General features: G+C 35.1%; 7 protein-coding genes across 7 annotated transcripts; 1 reads left to right on the top strand and 6 right to left on the bottom strand.

Moving 5' to 3' along the window:
• Nucleotides 1-952: 952 nt before the first annotated feature.
• On the top strand, nt 953-1,270 carry AT5G26840 (uncharacterized protein; the record flags this gene model as incomplete). Its single annotated transcript, NM_122566.1, has 2 exons — nt 953-1,048; nt 1,103-1,270. The coding sequence occupies 2 exons, from the start codon at nt 953-955 to the stop codon at nt 1,268-1,270; spliced, it is 264 nt and encodes an 87-aa protein (NP_198036.1).
• Nucleotides 1,271-1,735: 465 nt separating this feature from the next.
• On the bottom strand, nt 1,736-6,371 carry AT5G26830 (Threonyl-tRNA synthetase). Its single transcript, NM_122565.3, has 20 exons — nt 5,981-6,371; nt 5,634-5,871; nt 5,480-5,539; nt 5,231-5,320; nt 4,988-5,062; nt 4,741-4,869; nt 4,568-4,657; nt 4,401-4,489; nt 4,225-4,321; nt 4,065-4,151; nt 3,891-3,975; nt 3,502-3,596; nt 3,376-3,408; nt 3,204-3,290; nt 3,008-3,100; nt 2,839-2,931; nt 2,517-2,738; nt 2,344-2,415; nt 2,176-2,247; nt 1,736-2,085 (listed from the first exon to the last, which is right to left on the bottom strand). The coding sequence occupies exons 1-20, from the start codon at nt 6,205-6,207 to the stop codon at nt 1,990-1,992; spliced, it is 2,130 nt and encodes a 709-aa protein (NP_198035.2). The 5' UTR covers nt 6,208-6,371; the 3' UTR covers nt 1,736-1,989.
• A 28-nt stretch (nt 6,372-6,399) lies between these two features.
• IREG3 (iron-regulated protein 3) lies at nt 6,400-9,989 on the bottom strand. Its single transcript, NM_122564.5, has 12 exons — nt 9,528-9,989; nt 9,225-9,438; nt 9,075-9,138; nt 8,761-8,975; nt 8,454-8,630; nt 8,296-8,370; nt 8,097-8,198; nt 7,616-7,727; nt 7,372-7,518; nt 7,133-7,239; nt 6,929-7,042; nt 6,400-6,849 (listed from the first exon to the last, which is right to left on the bottom strand). Exons 1-12 carry the CDS (start codon nt 9,698-9,700, stop codon nt 6,553-6,555), a joined length of 1,797 nt encoding a protein of 598 aa, NP_198034.2. The 5' UTR covers nt 9,701-9,989; the 3' UTR covers nt 6,400-6,552.
• A 568-nt stretch (nt 9,990-10,557) lies between these two features.
• AT5G26810 (Pectin lyase-like superfamily protein) lies at nt 10,558-12,709 on the bottom strand. Its single transcript, NM_001343983.1, has 5 exons — nt 12,392-12,709; nt 11,828-11,987; nt 11,495-11,722; nt 10,837-11,087; nt 10,558-10,754 (listed from the first exon to the last, which is right to left on the bottom strand). Exons 1-5 carry the CDS (start codon nt 12,604-12,606, stop codon nt 10,589-10,591), a joined length of 1,020 nt encoding a protein of 339 aa, NP_001318658.1. The 5' UTR covers nt 12,607-12,709; the 3' UTR covers nt 10,558-10,588.
• Nucleotides 12,710-15,490: 2,781 nt separating this feature from the next.
• AT5G26805 (B3 domain protein) lies at nt 15,491-16,015 on the bottom strand. Its single transcript, NM_203112.1, has one exon. The coding sequence runs from the start codon at nt 16,008-16,010 to the stop codon at nt 15,540-15,542; it is 471 nt and encodes a 156-aa protein (NP_974841.1). The 5' UTR covers nt 16,011-16,015; the 3' UTR covers nt 15,491-15,539.
• An 831-nt stretch (nt 16,016-16,846) lies between these two features.
• Nucleotides 16,847-18,407, bottom strand: AT5G26800 (xaa-pro aminopeptidase P). Its single transcript, NM_122562.2, is given in 3 exon segments — nt 16,847-17,150; nt 17,822-17,969; nt 18,223-18,407. Coding segments are annotated over 3 exon segments (338 nt in total). The 5' UTR covers nt 18,335-18,407; the 3' UTR covers nt 16,847-17,072.
• A 1,451-nt stretch (nt 18,408-19,858) lies between these two features.
• AT5G26790 (uncharacterized protein) lies at nt 19,859-20,679 on the bottom strand. Its single transcript, NM_122561.2, has one exon. The coding sequence runs from the start codon at nt 20,405-20,407 to the stop codon at nt 20,201-20,203; it is 207 nt and encodes a 68-aa protein (NP_568489.1). The 5' UTR covers nt 20,408-20,679; the 3' UTR covers nt 19,859-20,200.
• Between the last annotated feature and the right edge of the window lie 70 nt (nt 20,680-20,749).

The following is a 20,749-nucleotide window of genomic DNA, read 5'->3' as shown; positions in this document are numbered from 1 at the left end:
TTTAATTTGATCGTATAAAATTCAAATACAATTTGATTTTGCAATACAAATACAATTTGATTTTGCAATACAAATACAATTTAATTTTATACACTTTATATTATTATTAGTTTCCTTTCTAGTTAAGAAAATTATAAGTTAAATATTGTAGATGTTGACATATAAATTTGAATATGTAAATATGTTTTATTTTTTAGTTTCCTATTTCATTTTGGAAAAAATTACAAAATATCTGATACATGTCAACAACTGAACAATAAACGTGACACGTGTGCGTTAAAATTCTTAGAATATAACATAAGTATTCAACGTGTGCGTTAAGATTCTTAGAATATAACATAAGTATTCAAAAATTAAGTCTTATAAGCCCAAAATTTTTAATTTGATGTAACGAATGAATGAAAACACTATATTACAACGATAAATGCAATTTTATTCAATTAAATTAATGTTAAATAAATTATATTGTTATTTTAAACTTCAATGGCCTTTTTAATGAGTATTATTACCCATAGTAAATGACTTTAAAAAACAAATTAATACATGCTAAATACAATGTTCTCTCATTAAATTAATGTTAAATAAATTATATTATTATTTTAAACTTCAGTGACCTTTTTTAATTTAGTATTATTCTCCATAATAAATGATTTTTAAAAAATTATTAAGACATGCTAAATTTAATTGACCAATAACACATGTAAAAATAAATTTATTAATTTTCTTTTTGGTTAACGAAACAAAACTGACATAGAAATTAGTATATTTAGATTTGTTTCCTTTTCTAGTTTTTCTATTTTTTTAAGAAAATAAAAATAAATGTTTTCTGACACATGTCAACATCTGATAGATAAATTTGACATATGACACAATCTTATGAGTTACTAACTTTGAAAACCATACTTTATATAATAAGATATCAATTAATTAAGTAAATTAAAGGGTATGTAAAATGATCAAAGGAGGTGGTCGTACTTCCGGCGACCGCGGCAGTCCTGACGACGGTAGGGGTTATGACGACTGCGGCGGCCCAACAACGGCAACAACGGTAGCGCTGAAGATGGTGGTGGTCCGGCAACAGGGGCGGATCCAGTGATGGTAGTGGCATGGCGACTGCGGCTACTCTGACAATGGCGGTAGCACCCAAAACAGTGCGGCTGCTCTGATAGCGGTGGCAGTGGATCCGATGGTGGTGATAGTTCCAGCAGCGGTAGTTGTGGTGGTGGTTAGTGGTAATAGTTCCGGCAGCGGTGGTTGTGGTGGTGGTTAGTGGTGATAGTGGTAAAGGTAAAATTGTAATAATATATATTATATATCTGTTGTATTCGAAGGTTTTTTTTATAGGTTAGTTTGTTAATTTATAAAAAAAATTGTAGGTTATAAATCCAAATTTCTTATATCTTTTCTCCTATGATCTCTTGAAAGAAAATAGAAATTGATTTTTCTACAGATAAGATGATACCTGAAACAGTTTCTCATTGATGCCGAAGCTCACACATTGTCTATATATAATAACTGAAGGATGTTGCCACTGTCTCTAAGGACAAATGTTGCAAACTTTTGGCAACAGAATCACAAAGCAATTCTTCTGCATTACTAAGACCTTCTTTGGCTTTCCTGAATTTCCCCCTAAATTGCCATATTAGTTTTCACAAAGAAATTGATTCCATCGCGTAGAGCTTCGTAGTCAGGATTCAAGGCTATGCGTGTGAACAAGTTAAGTTCCACACAAAATATAATACTCAGGGTGCTCAATTATGGCCTCCTCGGACAGCATTCTAACAATCATGGCCCAGATTTTTTTCTTCCATAAAATGATACTAAAAGGGGACCAAACATAGAGTTTTCGCAGAATGTAATCGAAACTTTAATATAGTTGAGGCCTAATATGGTTTAATGAAACAGATGAACACTTAAATCTGGGTCGACCCTAATTTGAAAAAAAAAAAAAAAACATCATATCAGAACTTGAATTTCATGAGTCGGATCTCATACAAATTCGGCAGTCTTGGCCTTGAATTCTTCCAGCAAATCCTCAATGCTCTTCACGGAGTGGGCTGCATTGTCTCTCACACGAACACTCACCTGAAAATGTGAAAGTGCAACATACAAATGGTCTTAAAATCAAAATTAAATTAAGCTCGAGAGACTCAAGATAAGGATCGGCAGTCTAACCTGTCCTGTAGCAGCTTCTGTTTCACCCACGACCAGAATGTAGTTGTACTGAGCAAGCTGAGCTTCTCGCACCTACAAACACACCACAATCATCATCACTCAAGTTAATCTTAGGAATCACCAGCCAACCACAGAACAAAACTTGGAACATGAACCGAAATCGTTTACCTTTTTATCTATCTTTCTGTCTGTTAAGTCAGCATCAACATAGAACCCAGCATCTTTAATTTGCTTTTGAACCTGTTGTGTCAAAAGAAAAACCAGAGATTAGACACTGCAAATAAGTCGATAAGAACCACATGTGCTCAGTAAAAGAGTACAGCAACAGCCACAAAAGTAACCTTTTCTGCATATTGCTGAGATTTCTCTGATATAGGACAAACTATGGCCTGTCGCGGACTAATCCAGAAGGGCCATTTTCCTTTGTAATGCTCCAACAATATGGCAAACATACGTTCCACAGATCCCAACACGGCTCTATGTATCATTACAGGTCTACTCTTTTTCGCTTCATCCTCAGCTGCGTATTCCAAGTTGAAGCGAATCGGAAGTTGAAAATCAAGCTGATTTGAGGCCACAAGAAACATAAAATCAACTCCTGCACTGATAACAGCAAGAGAAATGCATAGACAAGAAAAACTAAAAAGAATTTGGGAGTATAACCTGTAAAGTAGCACACTGGAATTTCCTATTCATTGCATCAGAAACTGTGATGTCTATCTTTGGACCATAAAATGCACCATCTCCTTCGTTCAACTGCCAAAACAGCTTACATTAGAATGAATGCAGACTTTGTGAATAAACTCGAGTATTCAACAACAAGTGACAATACCACTAATGGCTTTCCAAAAGCTTCTATAGCTTCTTTGAGATCCGCTTCAGCTTTATCCCATGTTTCCAAATCTCCAAGGTACTTCTCTGGCCTCTGAAATTTAAATTAACATGCAAATAATGGGCAAAGAAACATGTCATGTCAAGACTATAAGATCTGGTAGATGCACTGGTGAAGAAATCATCAAATATGGTACCGTTGAAAGTTTTAGCTCATAGGTAAACCCGAAAACTTTGTACACGTAGTCAATGAACTCCAACACACCCTGCACTTCTCCCTTAACCTGCAAATATATAACATTACTTATAACCAAAAACTGGGAGACAGGGAGCTCCGACATTGCCAGAAAAGAAACATATATCACAAACCTGTTCCGTTGTACAGAATATGTGTGCATCATCCTGAAAAAGTATGCGAACATTATATTAAGTAACAAATATGCATCATGGAAAGGGTAAAATGATAATTAAGTAATACTAGGATACAAAATCTACCTGCTGGAACCGTCGGACACGAGTCAATCCACTAAGTGCTCCACTTGCCTCATTGCGGTGTAACACTCCAAAGTCGGCCAGTCTCATAGGTAACTCTACAGATCAGATTATATAAGCAAAACAATGGTGTCAGTCAAGATACATGATAGACAATTTCTTTAGTAAGATTCATAAAGGAGAAACAGTAGTCATATTGTCCACGGTGATAGGTTACAAATCACAAGTTACACTTTGGAGCAAGTCTCCTGTCATTGAAAAAATCAGCACCTAGTATTTCACAAAAGAGTTTTGATAGTCTGTTATGGAGTGAACTTTAATTTCTACAACTAATATCATTCATAGATCTGTTTTTGATGATATCGAACAGCACAACAGGAACAGAGTCACACCTCTATATGAGCGAACCCTATGCTGGAATATCAAGCAGTGACCAGGACAATTCATAGGTTTGAGCCCGAACTCTTGCTTCTCAATCTACATAAGGAACATTCTGATAAGTCATTCATACGTAGAATATAACTTAGAGAGCTGCTTGCTAAAATAACATAGTCAAGGAGACTCACATTAAACGTAAACATATTATCCTTGTAATTGTCAGCATGTCCGGATGTTTGCCACAACTCCATGTTGTACATATTTGGTGTAATAACCTGCAAGTGCAAGGTTATTTAGCGATCCCCACGCATCAAATATATTAAATATGAGATTAGAGCAAAGAAAAACCTCTGTGTAACCCCTGTGCCAGTATTGGTTCTTAATGAAGTCCATCAACCTGTTATATACACGAGTGCCGAGTGGAAGGAAGAAATAACTCCCAGGGCTGAAGCTCAAGGATGGAGAATAGATATTAGTAAAGTGAAACACAAAGAGGAAACCACAGTATATTAGCAATGAAATACCTGAGTTGATGACTAAAGAAGAGTTCCTGCTTTTGGCCCAATAGTCTGTGGTCATACTTTTTGGCTTCTTCTAGAAATTGGAGATATTTCTGTCGACCAAATGATAGATATTATGCATACTTATGACACAGCGTAGCTGCCATAAATAATTAAGATATTTTGAGTACCTTCAGCTGCTTCTGATCAGGATAAGATATCCCATAAACTCTCTGCAAGCTCTCACGGTCTTTGTCACCCTTCCAGTAAGCTGATGAGGCCTGAGAAAAATATATTGGTCAGCATAAGAAAACAAACTAGAATCTGTAGAGATGTAGCTCCTAGAGATACAGTAGCAAATCACCCTCAAACACTTGAACGCTTTCACAAAGGAAGTATTTGGTATGTGCGGTCCACGACACAAATCCACCAAAGGGCCACATCTGTAGACAGTAATGGTCATGTCTGCAGGCAAACCATTGATGAGTTCAACCTACATGATTAACAGCAGAATAATGAGTCCAAACAACAACTTCATAGAGGACAGAAATGAATGTAAGGTTAGGTGAGCATAACACAATCCAATGATATTTATACACAGCTTAACCCACCTTAAAATTATTCTCAGAAAACATCTCGAGTGCCTGATCCTTCGTCACTTCAATCCTTTCAAATGGTTGTGCTTCCTGAGATGCAAATAGAAGCGAATCAAACCAATAGAAACTATGGCTAAGAGTTGGGAGACATATATCAATCATTTTTCACTAAAAAGGTTTGACAAAATAAGCAAATATTTTATAACATACATTGTAAGAAACCTTAAAAGTAATCGAATCAAAAAGAAGAAACAACACCTTAGCAGCTTTTGCAGCACCTGCTTCGATGCTAGGAAAGTGGTTGTCACTCAGGCCCAATTCACCATAAAATCCATCATAGTAGAAACCCTGCAATAACAAATCCATTACTAACATCAGCGATAGCTTATTTACACACAACACTTCATTAAAATACCAAGAAACACCCAAACAGAGAAACCAAACTTCACAAATGATGGAACATGATATACAAACAAGTAACAATTAGCACAAACAAGCTCCTCTTACCTCTCCTCTCGTTGTGCATGGTCCAATGCACAGCTGACACCCATACTCCTGCTCGAGAGCCTGCACCAAGATCAACCCACAACCACAGTAAACAACTCGTTCGTTCACCACAACCAAAACTTTCACAAATCAGATAAGATCAAAACTCCTTTACCTGACCAAGAATGTGCGCACTAGAATGCCAAAGAGTATCACGACCTTTATCGCTATCAAATTTGAAAAGCTCAAGCTTACAATCACCTTCCAATGGCCTATTCATATCCCAAAGAACATCATCAACAGCCGAAATCAACGCAGAATTAGCCAAACCCTTAGAAATCTGAGCAGCGATATCCATCGGAGTTGTCTCCCACTTCTTTCCTTCTTTCACATTTCCATCTGGTAACGTAACCCTAAACACACACAACACCAGAAAATCGAAGTCAATCTTCAAGGAAACAAAGTAAAACCTTATAAACTACAAATCACACTGATACATAAGAACATCGGCATCGTATTTACTTGATCGGATCGTGTGGAAGAGACTTAAGATTCTCGAGTTGATTCGCTTGGATCTGCTCGAAAAGCTTGATACGTTTGGGGATGACGGCGGAGAGATACGCTTCATCCTTAGGATGATTAGCTGCCATTGTTGGAACAGTACAAAACGAAGACGATGAGAGCAATGGTAGAGACGAAGAAGAAGTTGTGAAACGACGAATAGAGCGAGCCGTAAGACGAAGGAGCATCAAAATTTGTTGTCAAAGGTTTATGTTATCTGAGTGTGACTAGGGTTTTTTTTTTCTTCGTCAGGGGTGAAAGAAAACAAAATCGAACCAAACCGACCAAAAATTGGGTGATTTCGGTTTGCTGGTTTTTGAAATCGATTGTTAAATTATCTCGTTAATTCTCGGTTTAGAAAAATAACTAAGGTTTAGCCAGTTTAGTACTTTTTGTTTAGAGTAGTAATGGTGGAAGTGGAATACTTCTTGAATTTTTCACACCAAAGTCAATTTTTTTCTTTACTTTATATAAAGAATTTATACACTGAAAGTGAAACTACTATACAAATATTTCAATGTAAAAGCTCCAAATCAATTTGAGAGAGGGTCGAAGGAGAAGAGTCGTCTTTGTTCATCAGTGGGATTTCTCAGCAATCTGCAGAATATCAATGAGGCCGCAACAACTGATAAAAGAGACAGAACCGCGAGAAACCCGAAATGGGAAGCGTCATTCGCCGCTATGGCTACTCCGAGCATAAGCGATTCAGCTAGACTTGCCACTGAGATCTCCGTTGCGCCGATGAGATTAGCCTTGGATGATGGAATGCCGGTTTGAAGTATTTGAGCTCCCACAACGCCGTAAGACATGTGACCTAGCCTTGATAATACCTGCATTTGTTTGTTACCTTTTAGTCAACACCAAAACCGCATATTACTGGTCGAGAGAGAGAGTGAAGAAACAACTTACGATCATGGACAAGAAGAAGAAGAGTGGGCTTTTATGGGATAGAGAAGAGCTACAATACACAGCAACAGCAACGGCAAGGAGTGAAGCTTGGAAAAACAATCCTACTGCACCCGCCTGCATCGTTTTAAAACGCAAACGCAATAACATTAATCAGCTTGAACGCAATACAAGCTCAAGATAACAAATGGCGGGAAAACATTTCACCTTTAAAATGCCAACTCGTTTGACCAAGTTTGCTGATAAGAAGGTTGCGGCGACGCCCATAACAGCGCATAATCCACTGAAACCACCAATAACTGATGGATTCACACCTGTTGAAAAAAGACAGATTGGTGACTAATTTGAAAGAGTAATAGGTAATAGCACAAAGACTCTCGCAAGATTAATTACGATTTTCATCCAAGCACTAAAGAAAAGTAAGGGACCGAGTCGAAGTAGCATACATCGTTGTGTTAGAAATGCAGTCATCAAGCTGCCTGGGGTGAGGACGATGTTAAAGTAGAGAAGGACATATGCGAGGCTAGCAGGAAGAACTGGCTGTTGAATATATTCTTTCCATCCGAGCTTGATAGTTTCCATGCCAATATCAACTGATGAACAAAGCAAATGGTATTTTGTGATGTCTACTACATGCTCAAATCATAAATTATGCGTATCCAAGTAGTATAAAGTAAAAGGTTTCCTTACAAATACTGTCGGTATTAGTACGAGATCCTTCAGCAGAACAGCTGTTCAAGGAGCATTTAGGACGGTCCAGAACTCCAGAGGAGAACTTGTTGGTCAGCCATATAAGAGCTGTCTGAAGAAAACAGATTTCTTCTATTAGAAGTGCAAGATGGTAAGAAGTCCCATATAAATTGGTAAAGCGCAAGTGGAATTGCTTCTAGGATCTGAAGCAGAACAGTATCACTCCAATGTTGATGACAGCTTATTTATCTAGTTAAAAGAACTAATAATACTCCATCTAGGCTAAGCTCCAATTATCCAAAACCTAAACGAGAAAGACTGCCTTTTTAATTGAAGAAAAAAGAATTCGAAACTTGAAACATAGGAAACAGGAATGATTCTATTACACATAGTTCAGCCTCGTACAACACAGCAGCTTTGTGTTTCCCTTATTTAGCTTGGACGAAAGAAGAATAACCACAAGTTTATAGGTGCTACTTACCATGGTTGGCAAAGAACCCACCATTAGTGTGGCAGCAAACTTTAAGCAGGTCACAGGGTCATATTTGGATAGGAGAATGCCAAATAACATCGTCCCAGCTATCTATTTAAGGTTACAATTATGTCAATTGATGAATTACTGGAGTTCAAAAGTTCAAAGGGCATAAAGTACATAGATTCCATAGAGAAAATTACTATACCTCGCAAAGCAGATCTATTCTGTGGAGAACAGCATTTGCTTGAGCAAGAGCGATTGGTCTGTTTATGCCGGCCAACTACCAAATGATAAATTAATTACTTCAGTCGGTTTATCTTCTTATAAAAACAGGTATTCTATGGCATCACAAAGAAAGCATACCAATACAACCCAATCACGTTCAATGGCGACTCCAGATGCTATTCCACATAGACTGTCAATGGCCCCTGCGAATAACAATGCAAAAAACCAAGGCTGCAGAAGAATTGATGACGCCGATGTGGAAGGAACCGTGTATGCATGAATTATCATTCCTGCAGATAGCACTTGAGCGGCTGCCTAAACATGTAGACATAAAATAAGTTTATGACATGGACACTTAATTCCAATGTCAGGTGACAAAAGTTGAAGGAAAGTAACCACAAAGTCATGTGTGATGTTTTCATTCAGTGTTTTTTGAAAAGTTTACCTGAATGACATTCAACGAGATATATGTAGGAACTCTCGGACTATAATCCATAAACTTTCCAACCACAGGGCCTCCAGCAATTATCGCCAATTTAGTGACAAACCCCATGACTGCCACAGGTAGTAAGCTCGGATATAGCATTGCAATGGCGGACGGCCAAGCAAAATTCCAAAGTTGCTCAACCAAATTTCCAACCAAACAACTTGCATATAAGACTGATCAAAAACAAGTAAAATGTCATCATGATGGGAAATGCCATAAGTGATATAACCATGGCCTCTAATATGATAATGAACTAGTGAGAGAGCTCTAACCATATAATCCTTCAGGGTGAGCAGGAGTGGCTGCAATTACAGTCTGCTCTTCCTCAGACAATACCTAAAACCAAGAACAAGATTGATCTGCTTTACAAAAAATGTAGAAAATGTTGAATGCTTGACCAAAAAGGGGAAGAAAGAACGTACAGGCAATGCTGTTAAAACAGTATCTACGTAAGTACACTCGGTGAGTAAGGTCAGAGATTCAGTAACGGAGATATTGGTATCAAGATGAACAATAGGAATTGAATGATCCTCAATTGGAGTAAGCAAATCCTCGTGGATTTCATCATCAGTAGTCACAAATTCGTGACATACATCAGTGTTTGTAATCGAACACCTCGAACTAAAACTGTTTAACCTATAATCAAAAATCGAAAAATCACTACAACAAATATTAGCAAAGATTGATCAAAAATTGTCAAATTCATTTCGAAACCAAATTCGAACCTGCGAGAACATGAAGGTGAAGAGCGGAGACTTAACCATCTACAAGAATGGAAGCGATGATAGCGAACGCTAGAAAAAGCAACCGGCGATAGAAAACGGCTTCTGTCGACCGGAAAATGAAACAGAAAATCGAAAGACGGAGAATGTCTGACCAAAGCCATTGAAACAACCATTCTATAAATTGATTCTCCTCTTCTCCTTTCTGGAGTTGTAATTTGTACTACTCGCCTTCTTCTCCAAACTCATGCAGCCTCCAAAAAAAAAAAAAATCTAGCAAACTCGTCTCTCTGGGTTTTGTTTCCCCTATGGCTTAATCACCACTAGATTTTCTTCAACGAGGGGAAAAAAAATCCAGAGATATTGGAAAAAAAAAGAAGAACCTTATCTGTGGCGGTTCGTCGCGAAGCACGCCGTTTAAGCGAATTAGCTCAAGTGGGGAAGAAAAGGCACAGAGAGTTTTGTGTAAGGGAGATTAAGCCACGTAGATTTATTTGTAACCAGTAATCCATAGCCACCTGGCTAACCATATCATCCATGGCCATTGGGTCTGTTGGTTCGGTTCGAATAGATAAAAGTTCGGTTTTAGTTGAAGAGATTGAACTTTGAACCGTATTTATAACGGTTCGGTATAATTCTGGGAATGGAATTGCGGTTCAGTTTTACCAAATATTGGTTCAAATTCGTTTACAATTTGGCTAATTTTTTTGTTTTTGTTTTAGTGCAATTTTGATGAAAATTGGCAGAGTACTAAATATAAAGAATCAAAATTTGAAATACAATGAATGAATGAACCAATAATAATAACAATTTGGTTTACTCGGGTAATAGATGAACCGAATTGAAATGAAAACCGAAGTCATATAAAAAGAGCGATCGAAATGTACCAGAATCGAAACGAGAAAACATACATATATAGTCGGTTCAGTTTGGTTTGAATACAAGGTAAGAAAATAAAAAGTCTTCATAGTTCAAACTTCAAAGAGACAATAATATTCAACAAGAAAGGAAAAATACAAATTACATAAAACAACTAGAATCTAACAAAAGAGAAAGTGATTTATTTAAAAACGAGGAATATTAGAGATCCATTGATCTTGGTCAATGAAATTAGAGATAGAGAATTGTTGTTTAGTGTAAAAAGAATGAAGTTTATCAATCCAAGGAACTCTTCGTGACATATCCGATCCTGCTCCTTTACACTCAACTTCTGCATACGTGAAACTCATCCTAACACACAAAAAAAAACATCATTATCACATATAGTTTGATAATGGTATATATGATATATTATAGTTAGAGATGTGCTTACTCGTATCCACCATAGTGCCAAGAGTACCAACCCTCAGGGTGCACGACGGAAGAGAGATCGGTTTGGATGAATATCACTCGACTGAATGGACCATAGGCTCGTCCAAGATAGACACTGGTGCTCCCTGAAACACTACCTCGTAGGAACACGAACCCACTTGGGTCCGAATCGCTACTTCTTCCTTGAGCCGTTATGTACCCAAACGACACTTTTGATGCCAATGCTCCTGCCGTTGCGTTTATATGACAGTCCTGTCAAACATTTTATACGATTCATGCATGTTTCACATAGATCTTAATCGTTGGTGTCTCAAAATCAACTTGTTGACTTACAAAAAATCAGTCCTCCTAGCTAGTCAAGTCACATGTTTAGTTTTGTTCTAGGAAAAAACATGCTACAAACAAGGTTTTAACCAAGTTTGTTTCTATTATTTGAATGACTGAAATGTTACTTTTTCTAGAACAAAAAGCTGATTTTAGTACAGGGTGTGGCTGTGCCTAGCTCCTTTCTAGGGCGTTTTGAAACAAAGATTTTATAAAAGTGTGTTTGTACTGTGAATGTAACAGTCTTTGTGTAAATAGTGATCAAGTACAGTTTTCGTGTTTTGCCATTGAAAATCGAAGTGTACGTAATAGAGAGAGATATTAAGTATACATACCTCGTAAACAGATTGGCCACTTCCAAAAATGAAATCGATAGCACCTTCGATGTAACAATTTTTGAAGTGATGTCTGCCAAGATTATCCCACACTGTATCTTGCAACCCCAAGAAATCACAGTTGTAAAACGCTGATTTATCGCCATAAACCGAAATCGCAACCGCTGGCTTTATATCCCAACTCATACCGTTTGCTTTAGTTAGACTAGTCAAACGATTATAAGTGTTCTGCCACAAAAACATATAAAATGTTATCATTATCAAAATTATATTGTTACGTAACAAAATATAGTATATAAGTCAAAAGATATGTTGGTCCGTTCCGTTACGTACCATGATTGATAAGTTTCGGACGACAATATGGGATGGATATGAAGTGAAAGTTGAGCTGACGTCAGTGGCTGCATGACCATTATACGTGATGGTGGTGACTCTTTGTCCCTCTCCTTCTACTATTATGCACGGTTTATTATATGGTATTATCACCTTCTCTCTGTTTTATACATTCATTATCATACAAAACAATATGTTACTATTAATGTTAATCTTACTATTAAGAAAATTAACAATTGCAAATCCATCGAAATCGTTGTAAATTAGATTAATTACGGTTCTAGAATTCTATGAACCAGAACATCACGAATTCAAGATTTAATGATATCAACTATGCTTTAATTCTCTCCAAAACAACGAAGAAACTAGAAAAATTATTTGAGTATAAATGTAGAATTGTGGAGAGGCCTAAGATGAAGTCAAGTGCTACTAGGTCATTATTTCTACACCAACGACAGTAATATTTTACATTCGAAACAAATCAAATGCTAGAAAATTGTGGTCAAGAACGCTGAGTTCTAAAATTGGAAAAAGAAAAACAGTAGAGAGTTGGTATTTACTTACACGTAAACACCTCGTTTTACTTTGATTTTGATCCATAGAGAATTCAATTCACCAACCGAATCAATGGCAGCTTGAACAGTACGGAACTTACCTGAACCGGCTTGGTCGACGACGATTGTGTTCACGACTTTGTTGCCACAAGTCTGATCAAGGGCTTTCAACGTTCCAATACAAGAACTTAGAAGCAAAGCTATGAAGATGAACAAACAAGGCATGTTTAGCTATCTAGGTTTTTGTCTGAAAAAAAAAAAACAAGATGAGGAAGAAAAATAATCATAAGAAGACTAGAAGAGGAGGCGAAGGAGAATGGCAAGTTAATTAGTATAATTATGGTGAGGGATGAATTATTAGTTTCCTTAAAAAGATTATGGTAGTTTTCCTATTTAATAGAGACTGTATTTTTGGATCTAAACTTGCTTCTTAATTATACCAAACCAAAATGTTATTCAATTGATTGAATGTTTTGATATATTGAATTTAGGCCTAATCGAACGGCTACTCTATTGTTTTATTTTAATAAGTTAACAAGATAAATTTGCTTGTGCCTTATGTACATAAAATCTAAATTTAGGCTAAAATAAATATAAATATTATTTGAAAAATGGAAATCTAATTACATAAGTTTAAAGTTAGATGTGTGTGGGCATGTATGATAAATATGAAAATATTAGGGTTTGATATCAAAATGGTTAGTTAGTATAATGGAATATTTTCTATTGCGTTTTTCATTTAAAATGGAAATTGAACAACAAATAACCATATTTATACACAATTTTCTTTTTCTAAAATAAAATTCTCAAATCGTATTTGTAAACAGCTTATCCATCTTTTCTCCCCATTAAAGTTAATACCCTAGGATATATACTTCAAGTTTTAAAAACCGGTTTTGAATTTGTGAGACCAAGACAAACAAGTGCCTTAAGTAGGTTTGACATATTTCAGTTCTGAACAAGTGTAAATATGAACTGGCCTGGTCTAGTGTTGTTAAGACCGATTTTGGGAATTACAACATAATTCTCTTGTTGAAATATTTCAGATGGTACACAAAAAGTTATGGTGAGGTTAAAATGGTGAAGTAAGAGAGTTTGTCTCCCTCCGTCGGGTTTAGGACTTGGTCCTTTATTCCCTTGGGTGTGCTGGGACATTTGATTGTTTTAAACTACGTCATGAATTTGATTTTTTATTTTCTTTTCATATTTTCTCCAACAAAATTTTAGACTGAAAAATATAAATATCTTTCGTGTTTTTTCCTCTGAAAGTCTTAGTTAAAATTTATTTCGTAAGAATATAGAGTACAGTAAAATATTATTATTATCATTTTCAATTTTTCCAATAATTTATATATTTTAATTCCCTAAAATTAGAAATTTTCATATTCCTATTATTTTTTACAAGTTGATAGTTGTCATGTCATTTTGTAAAATAGAAAATATAACTATTACTCATCAAATATTGGTTATTTTCAAACCCCTTACTTGTAAATCTTTGACAATTCTTATTATTAGTATTTTTCAAACTTTTCTAAATTTTGGTGTGGTCTTAATACATCTCAATATATTGATATATTATTATATTACTATTTTCACTTACACCTAAAAATAAATTAGATTTTATATATAATTTTCTAGATTATTAGCTGGACTTTAGAAACAAAAGGAATGATTTTATCTATACTAAAAGAAAGATAGTGCCTTACACTGTTACACATATAATATTTTTTACTTTCTGATGATTTTATGAATTGTTATAAATATGATTTGATAAGTTACATGATTTTAAAGTAACTTTTAAGAAATACCTTTTAAATTAATATTTAATCTTTAAAAAAATATGGATATTATCAATTTAATATTTATTGTTGTATATTTTGTTGATTCAAATCCACAAACATCTTATATGTGGACTAAATAATTATAATTCAAATTAAACTTCAAAACTAATTGTAACAATTAATATTAAAAAAAAATATTCCTTTAATTATATATGAGAAATTTTGTAAACATCCATTGTAAGAAAGATAAAAAAAAGTTTAGATAATAAATTCTGTCTTAATTATTTTGTCCATACACAAGATGATATAGTTTTTTGCAGTTAAACTTATTCAAGGGTTTTATTATACACATACAGACATACTATACCTATTATAAGGATATAATATTAACAAAGAATCAAAAAAATTAAAATATGCAATTTATTATATTTAAAATAATGTATAGAACCATTAGAAACAGAACATATATTATGTGGATAGTATTCTCTTTCTTTAGCATTGATATAGGCCCTGTTCTTTTTCCAGACGCTGCGATCAGATCCAGCGACCACAAAAACAGTTGTTTAATACACAATTACATTGAATTCTGTAGAGAGTTATATGGAGAGGAGTCGCTCGATTTTAAAAACAGCGACCTATAAGGCATATACATGTGTCGCCTAAAATAACAGCGACTCAACATCTTCACTAGGGACATCGCCGGCGTCCATATTGAGCGACTGTTTTTGTATCTCCGTTATAATTTTTGCTTTTGTCGGAGTCGTTGTCGTTGTCGCAGCGATTAATAAACGAACAGGTCCATAATGATTTAGTTTGTAGATTTTTCTTTAAAAACTCCAGCTAATTATCTACAAAAGTATATAATGTTAAAATAATATTAACTTTTTTTTGTTAACGATGTGATAAATATTTGGTTTGAACCAACGATAATGACATAATAACAATTAGGCTATTTGGCATGGTCATTTTCAAAGTAGAGTTGAGATGTAATTTAATCCATGTTCACTCATACCAAAAATATATATAAAGTAAAAAAAAAACTGCATAAATATTGTTTCGAAAGTGCATTATATATTACAGTTTTCATTCAAGCAAAAATATTTATAAGTTTGTAAATTATATATGTTTAAGAATATAAATTCATATCCGTTTAACTATTATTTGACTTATGATGTGTAGAGTGTAGACGATAAATTGTTTCAGTCAACTATCTTCTGATGCTTCGTATCATTGAAGGACATACAACACAATACTCCCATACAGAATCAAAGATGATTATCCCTAAAACCCAAAATATAAGAAAACAAAAGTTTCATAATTTATTCTGATCCCCCCCCCCCCCCCCCCAAACCTAAATAATAATTTGAATCTTTAGATTCATTGTCTTCCATCTAACACAGAGAAACAAAACATGCAGGCCTCAAAATCCCAATACATACCAACCACCATGCCAACCACAAGCCTCCTCCTCTTCACAAATTCTTCGATCCAAGATTCACGCAATGCAAAATTATTTTCGCATGGATGCTTCCACAATTTACCTTGATGGATAGTGTTTGTGTCGAGATCTTTTACCAATATATTGGTCTCACAACTCATAAATTTTGTGCGATATATGTCTTCTTCTGAAGCATGTCTAAGCATGGTATCTCGGATTTTTTCCATTGGAAGTTGGAACTTACTTATGATTTCATCGGTTGTTAGAGTTTTGATGATTTCCCAAGGGAAATAAGCTATGGGTCGAATCTCGATCTCTTGAGGAAATAGAGGATAATTAGGATCTCTTGAGTTGTTGCTTTCTTCTTGGTGTTTCGTTTGAAGGAAAGTGTAGAACAATGATTTTATCATGTTTGGAGGTATTAGAAGAGAAAACTTATGATAACTTCGATTGGGAGGAGTTTTGAGTCTTATATAAGATGGATCAAATACTTGTCCATGCAAAAAAAAGTTATATAATTTATAAAATATATATATATAAAGTTATAAAATTTCTCCTATATTTTACAAAATACGTTTTTTTCTTTTTGACAGAAAAATACTTTTTATATACAGTAAATAAAAATATATATATTAATGTTTTATGATTGCCTTCCATTTTATTTTATGTTTACACTTTAGACCAATTGTCATGAGTTCATTTGAAAGAAAATACATTATTAATTTTCAGAATAATAGGAACATTGCTATACTACCACTTACATTCAAACCCAATAAAGTACATATAAAAACTTAAATTCGAGATTTATTTAATTATTCTAACCATTACAAGCTGCTTGATTTTTGTCTTTTTGAAAATACAAGCTTGTAGAATGAACTCGAGTCAAATTACAAGACTCAACATATATTTTCTTAGACTACCACGTACATATATGTGATAGATCAGAATCGAAAAATCTCAAAAACTAATTCGAAATATTGATAAGTTGGTAGTACAAAATATTGATACCCAAAAACTTGTAGATGGTCTCTCGGTTGGGCGTAAGACTCAAAAAAATAAATTTAGCAAATGGTTAAGCTCACACTGAACTTTTTAACTCTTTTTTTTAACAGTAGCAAATTAGTAAATACCTATCTTAAACCCAGTCCGACTAGAGTCTTTTGGTCATACCAAATTTTTGTAGCCAATGGAAAAAGATATATTTTACTATAATCAATTGATTTCCAAAATTTTGTGAACAAACGGATTCCCACAAGACCGATACATTCAACACTTCAAAAGTTACTGCTCCAGGATGTGAACAGTCGCTTAATGTTTATAACCATGGAAAAAACAAGTACATGAATGCAAATTGGTACAATGTTTCAAGTGATTTGCAACATTGCTATGCCTAGATCATTCTGAGAACAACTCATTCCATTAGCATAACAAAGTATGAGAGGAACTTATGATTCGATGAGTACAGGAACCAATCACGCCTTTATTGCGTCAGCTCTAGGTTTCCATAGACCTAGCCTGTATTTGTGGCTATATTTCAGTATCAATTTCCTCTGCAAAACCAGAATTCAGAATTTTCAAAAGAAGATTGACCAAAATAGAGATATGAAGAATTGAGAGAACAAACCCAAACATGGTATTGTTCACAAAATCTATTAACAGCAACATGAAAGAAATAGATCGTCGTGAGTAACAGGAAGTGTGAACAAACCTACATTTCCATGACAACAAAATAGAACTATAGGTACATACATTTCAATCATTCTCTTTGTGCCTAAAAACTTATAGAACTCAAACTTTTTCTTCTTCTCTCATTGATCCTCTATAGTTACTTCACTAAACTACGTAATGGAACAAATTCAATAGTATTGTTCACCAAAACCTATTAACAGTAACACGAAAAGAAACATGTCTTGGTGAGTGACAGGAAGTGCGAACAAGCCTATATTTCATATTTGAATGATAACCAACAAGCTAAACTAACGTTCCAAGACCATTTCAATCAATCTCTTTGTGTCTAAAAAGTTAAAAGAACTCGACTTTTTCTTCTCTTTTACCTTAAATTCTATAGATACCTCACTAAAATACGCAATGGAACACATTTTAAAGTAACATATTAAAACCTGTGAACCTAACTAACCCACTTTTCTGCAACAACAATATAACCAAATGCACATTGAAATCTATGTAACTTACACAGAACAATAAAGACTTGGAAACTTACATGTTTGCAAGGAATACCAAACTTCTTGAGTCTAAGCGTACGAGTCACGAGCAATTTCGGAAGATCGCCTAACTCGGTTTCAAGCTTAGCAATATGAGTCTCAACTCCTCCACCAATCCACTCAAAAACTCAGGAATTCCAACTTTCACTACAAAAAAATCTCAAAGTAGCAATCAAAAACCATTCACAACATCTCAATAGTTAGTCTTCCCTAAATACTTGCAAACTTTGAATAACAATAACGATCACTGAAACTGAATCTACTCAGACGAGAAGACCAATCATGAATCTCCACACAAATGAAACTTGCAACAACCCTAAGGTAACGAATCAGCCAATACACGCAAGTTTAGCATCCGCATTTCTCCGACGCAAAATCTGAACAAATAAAAACGGTTTACCGTGATAAGGAGCGGCGGATTTGGAGTAGAATCTATGGAAGTTAAGAGTCGAAGACGCTGGTGCTGTCGTAAGAACAGATCTCGCGCTCTGTATCAGTCGCATCCACGCCATTATCGGAGCTTTTCCTCGGGCGAGATAGAGATAGAGAGAGAGATTTTGGGTTTTTGGGTTTCTCTGATGGGAGTTCCTTACTACGACGTCGTTTTCTGAAATAAGCTCATCGATTGTTTATTAAACGGCTAAGCCCATTACATCTTTGGCCCATTAGCCTAAACCTTTTTTTATCACGTTCCCTTGCAAAAAAAAATGTAACAAAGATTTGTGGGTTTAGGGTTTTGTCCTTGACACTGTAGTTGAGCTATGGGTATGCCGTATGTGTATGTCTAAAGCTCAGACTATTTTTTTTCCAATGGAAGAAAAAGTCGTCAAATACGACGAGAAGAGGAAGAAATAGACGATTTGGTTTCGGCAAAGATTCCTTTGGATCTCATGATCGAGATTCCAATTAGATTGCCTGCTAAATCACTGATGAAGTTCAAGTGTGTCTCTAAGCTCTGAGTTTCTCTTATCCATTCTCGATATTTAACCAACCTTTATCTTACGGTCGCATCTCCACCACAACAACCTCATCGTGTAGACATACGTTTCGTAAACGAGTACCTGGGTAGTTCTGTAATGCTATCATTATCATTATCGTCTAGTAAGGACCACGGTTTGGTTATCCCAAGGATTGGAGGAGGAAACGACATAGTTTGTCATCGCGGCTTGATTTTATACAATCTATACGGAAAAGCGTGCATCTATAATCCTACCACTAGTCATCGCGGCTTATTTCACTCTGATGGATAGTGTAAGCATCATGCACTTGGAAACTTGAATGCCATTACTTTTTTTTCTTCTTTTTTGTGTTGTTAAAGATTATCAACATTATCTTTATTTGTTTTTGCCTTTTAATAATACAATGAAACTATTCATCTATAATTTAATAACTTTTAGTTATGTTCCAAACCTACAAGACCAGATATACGTATTCTATCTAGGCATGTCACTATGGCTAAATCGGTCCTAATCCATGACATGTCTCCGAAGCAAAATCTAACAAAGTAATTACAAGTGAAAACATTTGTTTTTTTTTTAAAGACTAAGAGATTCTGTACCTAGGTCCGTGAAAAAGACAAGTGAAAACAATCTACCGGAATAAAAAGTTGGTTTAGAGTAATCTCTAGTAAGGTTTAGAGTTAAAGATAGTGGTGCTATCTTTAGAACTGATTTCGCGTTCTGCTTCAGTCGTGTCCACACCATTATCAGAGCTTCTTCTTCACAAATCTTCCTTGTTAGAATTAACCTCAGCGAAACTTTTTGGTGCTTTTGAGTTTATTGACTCCCTCCCATAAGTCCCTTAGTAAAAGTGAGAGTAACCTATAAGCTCATTGATTGTTCATGTAAACGAACCAGCCCATTAGCAGGCCCAAATAAAAAATTCTACATTTTGAAAAATCCAAAATCAATCGCCTGAATAAGTCATGTATTTTCTAGCTTGGTTCTATAACTTTAGGTTGCTAAGTAAAAACATATTCAAAAATCGTTGAAAAATCAGAATATGAAGATTAAAATTTCCAAAAGCATTTTCAATTTAACTATGTAATATCCGTTTTCAAAATCCCATTACGATTTCGATTTTACAGCTTTCTTAATATAGAAACCATAGGTTTTTGTTTTTTCTGGTTCACAAGATTCGAACCTAACATAACATAATCATCCTTCAAAAGAAACCAAAACTAAACACAAATGATCATAACTCTCGAGTGAGCATCACGCGCCTCCTTTTGAATCACTAACATAAATTTCTCCGCCACTACCACACGGTGACGCAGCTAAAAATTAAAAAGAAAAAAAAACAATTCAAAACTTTCCGGTGATAAAACACCGTTCACAAAAAAATACAAAAAATCTTAACGAGATTAAGTAAAATCAAAACTAGACGGTGCAGCCACAAAAGAGGAAGAAGAAACAGAGCATGGAGACCAAGGCCACCGACTCGAACGCCGTAACAACTTTCCACACAACGTCGTCGACCACCACAGACAATAAACTCAGCTCCGGTCGACGCCAACTCAGCCACCTTGGTACAGATCCAGATGAAGTGAAATGGATCGGCCACCACCAGCGGATAGATGACGGCATTGAAGTGGATTCTAGTGTGTGTGTGTAAGATTCTACTAGTGTCGAATTAGTGTGTACCTGGCTAATTGTGGAAAAAAGGTAAAGCTTTTATGGCGGAAATGATGGGCATGAGAGGATTGATGTGGTCCATGCGAGTTTACAGATGTGTTTTTGATGTGTTGGATGTTTTTAAAATTAACGGTGATGGTTTAATTTAGTCATGTTACATTTTCGAGATGTGCAGCTGTGATTGGATATATTGGGATCTGTTTTTGGTTCTTTTTCAACTTTTATAGTAGTATTTGTTTTTTGAAAAGAGAAGGAGAATGAATAGTTGTTTCCTCCTCCATCATTGTGGTCAAT

Source organism: Arabidopsis thaliana, chromosome 5, assembly GCF_000001735.4.
Source record: "Arabidopsis thaliana chromosome 5, partial sequence".
Lineage (NCBI taxonomy): Eukaryota > Viridiplantae > Streptophyta > Magnoliopsida > Brassicales > Brassicaceae > Arabidopsis > Arabidopsis thaliana.
The sequence above is the reverse complement of the archived record's forward strand: the minus strand, read 5'-3'. Positions and strand labels throughout refer to the sequence as shown.